The sequence below is a fragment of the Oryzias latipes genome, chromosome 13 (genome assembly GCF_053564925.1).
Source record: "Oryzias latipes strain Hd-rR chromosome 13, Olatipes_Hd-rR_3.1".
Lineage (NCBI taxonomy): Eukaryota > Metazoa > Chordata > Actinopteri > Beloniformes > Adrianichthyidae > Oryzias > Oryzias latipes.
Genome location: NC_136249.1, coordinates 22,404,785 through 22,415,118, shown reverse-complemented (window position 1 = coordinate 22,415,118; position 10,334 = coordinate 22,404,785). Strand labels below are relative to the sequence as shown.

Here is a 10,334-nt window from a genome sequence, read left to right as displayed (position 1 = left end):
TTTTTATCTTGTTTTTTTTTTTTTTTTTTAAATCTTTTTTAAATTTTTGTTGCCTAAATTCAAACGTTTTCTAAAATCATATATCTTTATGTTACTAATCAATTTACTGTTTGTTTTTACACATGCAAGGATAAATATTTGGAGAACTATTTTCTACATCCACCTGAGTAATGTCACTTTGAAATAGTTAAGCACAACTTTGGGATATTATTCTCTCCTTTCTCCATGCGTTAGTAAGTAAAACTCTTCCCTTAATAAGTAAAAAAAAACCTCACCTCTCAAAAAACAGTTGTGTTCTTTATAACAAAAGGGCCTCACAATTGCAATAAAGTTATATAAGTACAGACTATTGATGTGGCAAATAACTATAAAGTTAAAATAATATTGTATTTTATTAATATAATTGTTTGTAGCACTAGTAGTCGTAATGTTAGTTGTAATGTTGGTTGTGTTATTTTTGACTTCATGTGAGTCATGCTCTCTATCAACCTCTAGTGGTTTAAAATAATAAATACATTCGCTTGATTGTTTAGGTTCCCCCGGAAGCTGCAGTTCGACTACTAAAGGAACTGACGTCACAATACAGTTGTTGCAAACATGGCGTCCGTGACAACAGGTGAGAGCTGAAAGGCCTGGCTAGCTAGTCATTACGCTCGGTAATATTTGAAATATTTCTGCCAGTCTTGCCGAGTCTTGACGGCTGTGTGAGTTAAGTCAATCTTCTAAGATGCTGAGTTGTAGTTACCAAAAAAACAAGACATTAGCTGCCTTTAATTTCTCGGCGGCTATCGCTTCCCGGGCGGAAGACGCAAACGAGTAGTTCCAGTAACAAAACCGGAGCCTCCGTCGGTGTATTTAATATATGATACATCTTCATTGTTGAAACAGCAGCTGTGAACTATCTGCTAAACCGTATGTGTTTTAGTCAGTTCTGGACTGCTAAATGTAAAATATGTTACAGTAAATCTGGTTTTCATGCTTTCAAGCAATCTCCTCAAATCATAAGTGCAAGTTTTATAAATCATGACAAACACATCCGTCGATTTTGACTGCGACTTATTCACCAGCAATTTCCGTTTACTAGGATACGCCACGTGTTAAATGATACTTTTATACCTTTTGAGTATTTTGGACTGAGGGTACAGCTGAGACTCGTCTTTCTGTTTTTTTCGTGTCTGAATGTTCAGCCTTCGTGTGTCTATAAATAACCCCCAGCTGCCCATGACTAGTTCAATGTCAGGATAAAAAATCAACATCAGTCCATGACTGGAGTTGACTTTAACATCGTTCTTTTTTGGTCAAGATGATAGATTTACTTTTAGTGCCATAAATCATATAGTATTAATTGCATATTTATTGTCCATCCGAAGTTGATCATGCATATGAAATATTTTAAGACAAAACTGGCTATGAACAATTTGACTCAAACAGAAGAAAAATGAGTACCGGTATGTGGCGGGGGTCAAATTTTCGCTCAGTTTTATAAGTTCCTTTTTTGGTTAAAATTGCTAGCAATTTTTACTGCAACAATACACAAACAATAAAGGTTTTAGAAATTAAATAAAGAGAAACGTTAAATCAAGTTGTTATGTAGCTGCTTTAGTAATTGTGGTGATAACCAGCTTTAACTCTGACATTTTTTAAGCCTTTTTTAAAAATATGTCCTTACACTGTTTGCCGATGTCATGTTAAAAGCACATCATCTTCTTTTCAGGCACATCAGAGTGGATTCAGTTTTTTAAAGATGCAGGTATCCCTGCTAGTCTGGCTGTCACATATGCAGTTTCCTTTGTGGATCACCGGTACCCGAAAGCCTTCTTTTCTTTAACTTTGTACATATTTTTGTGTTAGTCATCTCCATAACAGTTATGATTTCTTGACAGAATCCAAAAGAACATGCTAATGGACCTTAGTAAAGACATCATGATGGACCTCGGCATTACTGTCATAGGAGACATCATTGCCATCCTTAAACACGCCAAGCAGGTCTATAGACAGGTGAGTTCTGGATTTGCTTTTAGTAGACACAAAAACCATTTTTATGATGTTAAATATAAATATAAAATGTCATTTAAAAAATATATACAGTCAGGACCATAAATATTTGGACAGAGAGACAAATTCTTTTCATTTTGTTTCTGTACATTAGCACAGTGAATTTTAAATAAAACAACTCAGGTGCCATTGAAGTGCAGACTTTAAGCTTTTATTCTATGGGTTGAACCAAAAAAATTGCATAAAAATGTGAAAAACTAAAGAATTTTTAAACACAATCCCTTCATTTCATGGCCTCGTAAGTAATTGGACAATTGACTTCCATGCTATTGCATGGGCAGGTGTGGACAATTCCCTTGTTATGTCATTATGAGTGAAGCAGATAAAAGGCCTGGAGTTGATTAGAGGACTCATGCTTGCATTTAGAAGAAGAAGAAACTGCTACAGTATTAGGAGTGGCAAAATCAACAGTGTGGTACATCCTGAGAAAGAAAGAAAGCACTTTTGAACTCAATAACGCAAAAAGACCTGGACGTCCACGGAAGACAACAGTGGTGGATGACAGAATCATTTCCATGGTGAAGAGGAACCCGTTCACAACAGCCAACCAAGTGAACAACACTCTCCAGGAGGTAGGCGTATCAATATCCAAGTCTACCATAAAAAGAGGATTGCATGAAAGTAGATACAGAGGGTACACTGCAAGATGCAAGCCACTCATAAGCCTCAAGCCTAGAAAGGCTAGATTGGACTTTGCTAGAAAGCAGCACAGTTCTGGAAAAACATTCTTTGGACAGATGAAACCTAAATCAACCTCTACCACAATGATGGCAAGAGAAAAGTAAGGAGAAGGCGTGGAGAAGCTCATGATCCAAAGCACACTACAACATCAGTAACACACGGTGGAGGCAGTGTGATGGTCTGGGCTGCATGGCTGCTAGTGGCACTGGGACACTAGTGTTTATTGATGACGGGACACAGGACAGAAGCAGCCCAATGAATATCTGAGGTATTCAGAGACATACCGTCTGCACAGATCCAGGTGAATGCAGCCAAACTGATTGGGCGGCGTTTCACAATGCAGATGGACAACGACCCAAAACATGCAGCCAAAGCAACTTCAGGCTGTCATTACCAACAAAGGGTTTTCAACCAAATAGTAGTAATGACCATTTTGTTTTCGGTTATTTAATTTGTCCAATTACTTACAAGCCCATGAAATGAAGGGATTGTGTTTAAAAATGCTTTAGTTTTTCACATTTTTATGCAATCTTTTTGTTCAACCCATAGAATAAAAGCTGAAAGTCTGCAGTTCAATGGCATCTGAGTTGTTTTATTTAAAATTAACTGTGGTAATGCACAGAAACTAAATTAGAATGTCTGTCCAAATATTTATGGTCCTGACTGTAGGTATTGTTATTTTCTGTCTTTCTATTGATCCTCAATTACATATTTTTCTAGATAGTAATCCTAGTATAACATATTAGTTGTAATGGTTTATATTTAGTTTTTATATCTGGATCCCAAGTAAAAGATTTCTAGAGTTCAAAAATTGTTTTAGAGAAATCTTTACTAAAGTATTTCTAATTCTGCTGTTTTTTATGGTCTATCTGAAGGATATGTGCAAAATGGCTACGGAAGCTATCTCCTCAGGACAGACGAGTGTTCAAGCTGAGCTCAGAAAAACAGCTAATACTCGTAAGCAAAATGTGTTTTTATGAAAAGTAAAAGTCGCACAACCTTAAGTCTGTTTTTTCATACTGTGAATAAGCTTAATGGGCAGTATCCTTCAAAAATCTTCAGAGATGATGTCATTTTTATAAGGTTTTTAGCTAGAGTCTTGAACATTTAACATTAGTTTGCCTTGCTGAAACTGTAAAATCGGTTGATCAGTCAGAACAGTGAAAGGTTGTTATTTTGTCAGCAGTTACTGTCAGACATTATGTAGGTCTGTGACAAACAGACATTAAGCTGCGGTTCCAGTTTTGAAAGGTTCCCCATTTGTCAGAATTCAATTTTATTTGCACTAGACGTGTTTGTACAGTTGGACAAAAAGTACTTTGTCAGTAACTTGTCCTTTAAGTGGGACAAATGGGAGAGGTCTTTATCGTAGGTACACTTCAACTATGACAGACTCGATCTCAAGTTTTAGTAAAGAATGTTATAATTTTTGAATGAACAATTGTTTGAGGATGTTTCCTGTTTGTGCTCAGCTGCTACCCGCATGATAGCCAATGCCCTGAGCCATGAATCCCCACCAGCCACCCCCGCTCGCAGACCCGACAACCGCCTCTGTGTTACGGTTTCCAACACACAAGCAAATAAGAACAACAAAGCAGGTAGATAACAGAAAGTTTCCTTTACTCTGGTTTTATGTTGTGGTTCTTACAAAGACCTGTCTAAATGTTCGGGCTCCCCTCTTCTCAGTTGTAAGTCAGCCTGCTGATGAGGGGAATGGCCTGCCAGCAGGGAAGCGTCGGCGGGTGACAGCTGAAATGGAAGGCAAGTACATCATCAACATGCCCCAGGGGACCACTCCCCGCACACGCCGACTCCTGGCCCAACAGGCCAAGAAAGGTAGGCCTGACCCAGTGGGCTTGCCAACAAAGCTTCCAATTAACCCACTAATAAAAAAACAACTAAGGTAGTTTCTAAACTCGTCTTTGGAATTAATATGAAGCCCTGTTGTCCACTGTTCTCGTTGGGTTCCTTTCTCACTTCACAATCACTCTATCATTCTGTCAATGTGGGCTTTGTGTCTATACATTTATATCATAAATCACGCTGGAAATACGATGAAACCTTAGGAGATCCCATGTCTCCTTACCCACTCAACACTAACGATGTGTTTGCTGCACAGCCTTGCAATCTTTAGATGTGCAGTCTTTGCAGTTTATTGCTTCAACCTGTTTCTCTTCCGACCATTGTCAGCCAGAGAATTCAATTTGATGCAGTACAACAGGCATGAACCTGTTTCCATCCAAGACGGTGGAAAGCTATTACCCTATTTCTTTATACACCTTACAATGTTCTTCTTGAACAAACTATTCTACTGCTTTTAACCTGCTGATTTCTAAACTCCCCTGGTCAACAGCTGAATTTCTAATTATATAACACCATAAAGGAAAGGTCTATTTGAGCTGTTCACGGACATTTAAGTTTTAAATGTAATACTTTATACACAAAAAAATGTGCTGGAAGTAACAGGCTTGGATTGACGGATTGCTTTTACAGCAGACTGTTCATTTTGCAACCATATGGGTTGAAAATTAATTAAATTAATGTGAGGAAAAGGCACATGTAAACTCTATAGACTGTGGGCTGGTATGCTAGGTTGAAATGGATGACCAGTCGGGCTCACCTCTAATCACGCTGGAATCCACTCTACATTCAGGAGTTGCTGGCGTGCGAGTCGTCAGACAGGAGTTGGATTGCTTACAGCCACTCAGTGTGTCATAGTACATAGGAGTTTTCCTCAGGAGATGAGGAATGATTCATTCTTGCTCTTCTGGGTTGAAGAAACAGGTCTTGACGTTTACAATTCAGAGCTGAGTCCCAGTTTGTACTAAGCCTTCTTATCCTGTTTCTCTTTATTGCTTACCTCTGTGAAATAGCACTTTGAATAACCTTGTGTGTAAATTGTGCTCTTGAAAAAACATTTCATACCTTAGATCAGCTCTGTGTTCATCCCAACAGGCCCTGATAAAACACTGAGTAGTTAGGAATATGAAAGATCGTAAATGACTTTGTGTTTATTTGATTCTATTAAAGACATTTTGATAAGAGATTTATCAAACATATTGTGAACATATAATTTTTCAAAAATTACAGTTGCCTTTGCACCAACATTGAAAAAAAATCACAATTTAGAAAGAATACATTTGTTTTTTTTTGAGGTTTCACAAAATTTCATGTTAATAAACTGAAGGGAAAGACAACTACCAGGGTAAAATGTCAAATAATTTAGTTGAAAATTATTACTGAAAACTAACTTAACTTTTATTACAACTTTAAAAAAAAACCTTGTGGAGGGACTGTACATCATTACAGTCTCTAGAGTTTCTCCTTTTTTAATTTTTGGATGCTGGTGTGCCGCAGGATTTTTGTCAAGGATAAAGTTTGCCTTGGCTCAAAAAAGGTTGAAAAACACTGCCTTAGATAAATCTGTAGAAGCCGTATTAGACACATGAACCCTGCCTGAACCCAATCAGACAAACCTGGTGGCCCCAAATGTGCACTTCGGCTCCCCTGAGAATGACATCTACAAGAACATTTCTAGCTGTTATGGTTGCACGAGTTTTTACATCTTTATCGTCTACGTCGAGTCCTAAGATCTGAAGATCACTAGCTTTTAATGGTTCCCGAGACTCGACTTGTAACCCAGGAAGACGGAGCCTTTTCAGTTTCAGCTTCTAAACTCTGGAATGCTCTCCCCTTTTTCTGTCAGGTCTGCCGGCACCATCAGTGATTTTAAGACACTTTAAAAAAACTCCTCTTTTTACCCAGGCCTTTAACTCCAGCGAGCAGATCTAGTGGGCCAGCTTGTGAATTTTATTATTTTATTGTTTTCATTTGATTATTACTTCTATTGTTTAATTGATTTTAATGTTTTGTTATTATTGTTTCGTTATTGTATCATTTTGTTTAGTGATTTTATTTACATTTGATTTTATGTTCAGCGCTTTGGTTGCCTCTGCTTTTATAAGTGGTCTACAAATGATTGATTGATTGATTGATTGACAATTTCAGCGCCTGCTTGTTATGTCAGTCCCTCAACCTGGAGTGGACACCACAGTGGAGAATGGCTTTCAAATTAAAGGCATGCAGTGGCTTTCAAATTAAAGGCATGCAGTGGCTTTCAAATTAAAGGCATGCAGTGGCTTTCAAATTAAAGGCATGCAGTGGCTTTCAAATTAAAGGCATGCAGTGGCTTTAACCCCTGTTGTCACACAGGACAACAAAGAATACAAAGCACTTTAGGTGGAGATGTTGAGAAAATGTGTTTGACGGTCTTCAAATTACAAATAAACCAATATGGGACAGAATGCTAGTGAAAAAAATTCAAACTATCTTTTTTTTGCTGAAAAAATATGAAAATATTTGTTTTCTTAAGAATCAAAAAGACAAACGATGCTGGTCAATGTTTGAGCTTTCTGATCGTGTTGTTGTTTTTGTTCTTAAAAGGTTTAAAACGTACCTCTGTGTTTGAACGACTTGGAGCTGAGTCGAAGGCAGACACAACAAACAGCAACAGCAAGGTGAGGCTTGTGTGCTTTACAGATCTGTCAGCTCCAGGCAGCATTTTAAAGTTCAGTGTGCGCTCCTATGTTTCAGCAGCCCACTGGTGTTTTCAGTCGCCTCGACGGAGGGGAAACCGTGGTCGCTCTGAATCCAGGAGCCGTGGCTGAAAACATAGGAGATGCGGATGACAGTGATGGCGAAGGCTCTGTCCTCCAGTACGCTGGTGTCCTCAAGAAATTGTCTCCGTCGCAGAAGAAGAAGCCATTCAAAAAAGCCGCCCCAACCACCCTGCGGCGCCTAGGAGCCAAATTCAAGCTTTCTTCTTCTGACGCACCCACATCTTCTTCCACCTCCTCCACCCTGAACGGGCTACCGCCGGCCAAGATCAGCGTCCTCCAGAGACTGGGCAAGGTCCCAGTCACGAGCGCTGCAGCGGCTCCAACACCTGCTGACACGCAGGACAACAGGGTGACCAGCACCAAACCGAGAGTGCAGGACAGATCGGCTCTAGCAAACTCAAAGGTTAGCAGCAGCACAGGGGCGGGGGGAACAGGAGGAGATGCTGGAGGAGCTCAGATGGACATCAAGGCTGTCAGTGTTTTTAAGAGACTGGGAAGCAAGAGAACCTAACAACTAAAAATGATCCTCTTTCTAGAGATCTTTGTCTGCATTGCCACCTTTTCACATTTTTCAAGAGACTAACCTCAAATAGGTGTGAACTGGATTCACCCCCCACCCCCATTTGCCTTATAGCAACTACCTGTTCCATCCATCCACCCATCCACCCACCAGCCAGCAACAAAAACACACAATTTAATCAAGCTGCCATAAAAAAGTTACTTTGAACTCTCACTGTGTTTTGTGTTGCCCAACCCTAAAGCTGCTTAAGTGTTTTCATGATCAAATGTGTAGTGTCTTATATACACGTGTGCTTACTGTAGGAGCATGAAACCACCACATTTTTAGGAAAAGAAAAAACTGCATTAACATGACATGTAAGGAGCCTGCTGCCTAAACCTTTGTGAGTACAACCAAGTTGTGTAAAGTGGTCCTTCTCTAAGACATGTTCTCCTAGAGGATAAATTATGGAGAGAAATTAGACTCAGTCGGATTTGTGCGTGCGTAATTCTTGATTTGTGCGTAAATTAGGATTTGTGTATGCATATTCTTGCTTTGTGTGTGCGTAAATTAGGATTTGTGCATAAATTTGGATTTGTGCGTGATTTGTTACTCACATAATACGTTTTGTGTACAAGTTAAAAAAAATATAAAATGAAAAAAATACAAAATGCAATTTACGTATGCACAAATTAAGATTACAACAGCTTGAAACTACTTACACACACACATTTTTAAAAAAACACGCACGAATCCCTTGTTACGCACACACGAAGCCAAAGTTACGCACGGATCTACCGTGAGACTGTTTTCACGTCTCACAAATTCGTCCGTAAGTGCTGCGTTTAAATACCAGTGGAATGCTCGGTCATTAGAATTTTCTAATCAGCCTTCCCTTCTAAACGCATTTCCTTCAGTGGGTGTAGCAAGGCTTAAAAAAAATTTAAAGGAAAATAAAAACTATTATCTGAGAATATGACGTTCACTTTTAAACGCTAATATGTATATTAAAAGTATATTATACGTTTAAATACGTTTAGAAGGGAAGGCTGATTGGAAAATTCTAATGACCGAGCATTCCACTTGTATTTAAACGCAGCACTTACGGACGAATTTTTGAGACGTGAAAACAGTCTCACGGTAGATCCGTGCGTAACTTTGGCTTCGGATGTGCGTAACAAGGGATTCGTGCGTGTTTTTTAAAGATGTGTGTGTGTAAGTAGTTTCAAGCTGTTGTAATCTTAATTTGTGCATACGTAAATTGCATTTTGTATTTTTTTCATTTTATATTTTTTTAACTTGTACACAAAACATATTATGTGAGTAACAAATCACGCACAAATCCAAATTTATGCACAAATCCTAATTTACGCACACACAAAGCAAGAATATGCATACACAAATCCTAATTTACGCACAAATCAAGAATTACGCACGCACAAATCCGACTGAGTCTAATTTCTCTCCATAATAAATCAATAGTCAAAGCTTTAAAATGAACATGCGAAACAGCAGTTAGACTTCAGATGGATCAGAACGTGAGGGTTATATCTTTGTCATTTTGGCCAAAAAATTGTTGGCACCCTGTTTTCAAAAAGGAAATTTGGGAAAGTGTTGAGTAAAAATGGGCACACAGAAGATTACTTGAAAAAGAGCAATGATTTTGCTCTGCTTTTGTGCACATTAGAGCAGAAATACAAACCATCTATTCTGCCATAGATCATATTCTGAAACCTCTTGGTTTGATTTGAAATGTACATATTATGTAGATTTTGTTGCACATTGAACTAAACCCAGTCCTGATCTGTATTTTTCTACCTTGATGTGCTAAGTTAAAGAAAAGTGTAATAGATCACTTTTTTTTTGGGGGGGGGGCGTCATTGTGCTGTTTATCTCAGTAGGTGCTTTACCCAGCCCCTGTATACTGCGTTCACACCTAAACTTTGTATCACTGTAAATATTTTGAAATGTTTTTATTGTTAAAAAAAAAACCGATGAAGTGGTACACATCATGGTGCATGTTTGACTTTTATTTAAAAAAACTGAGGGAAGATGTTCTTTCGTTTTTAAATAGAGTATGCTTGGGAAATGATTAAACCAGTTAAAACATCCACTTTTCTCTTTTGTTCTTTTTTAATTTTTTTCTATGGGAAAATTAAAGTTCTTGGTAACAAGGAACACAAAAGTTTCTTTTTGTAACTGTGTATGAGGGCAAAGTTGATACCCCATCCACTTAGAACTGCAGACAGTTTGATGATAAACAATTTTTTGGCATCTTTTCTATTTAAAGTAGAAAAAAACGAATTTGAGCCAAATGATCATCTATTTAAATATTCTTTAGAAGAGGATTTTTCAAGCTGGTAATCTCAGAAATTCTTATAATCAGTGTGCATTCCATTTTTACTCATGCAGGACATTTCTGACGGCATTAATGCAGTTTTCCTGTATTTTTCCTTATTTGAATTATGGCTGAAACTGGA

At 38.1% G+C, this 10,334-nt stretch overlaps 1 protein-coding gene across 4 annotated transcripts; it reads left to right on the top strand.

Annotated features, from left to right (window-relative positions):
• Nucleotides 1-491: 491 nt before the first annotated feature.
• On the top strand, nucleotides 492-8,088 carry c13h19orf47 (chromosome 13 C19orf47 homolog). 4 transcript variants are annotated; one of them, XM_020708250.2, is made up of 8 exons: nucleotides 492-616; nucleotides 1,715-1,802; nucleotides 1,884-1,998; nucleotides 3,612-3,693; nucleotides 4,209-4,334; nucleotides 4,423-4,497; nucleotides 7,180-7,253; nucleotides 7,333-8,088. In XM_020708250.2, exons 1-8 carry the CDS (start codon nucleotides 598-600, stop codon nucleotides 7,864-7,866), a joined length of 1,113 nt encoding a protein of 370 aa, XP_020563909.1. In that variant the 5' UTR covers nucleotides 492-597; the 3' UTR covers nucleotides 7,867-8,088. The 4 variants fall into 4 exon arrangements, with proteins under 4 accessions (XP_020563909.1, XP_004075694.1, XP_011480830.1 ...); XM_004075646.4 differs by having other exon boundaries at nucleotides 4,423-4,572; XM_011482528.3 differs by having other exon boundaries at nucleotides 493-616; nucleotides 7,330-8,088.
• The last annotated feature ends 2,246 nt before the right edge of the window (nucleotides 8,089-10,334 follow it).

Bases quoted from the DNA above. Each gene is read 5' to 3' on its own strand.
- c13h19orf47 (XM_011482527.3), top strand. The intron at 1,999-3,611 runs GTGAGTTCTGGA...GTCTATCTGAAG, and splicing joins CCAAGCAGGTCTATAGACAG to GATATGTGCAAAATGGCTAC. The intron at 4,335-4,422 runs GTAGATAACAGA...CCCTCTTCTCAG, and splicing joins AAATAAGAACAACAAAGCAG to TTGTAAGTCAGCCTGCTGAT.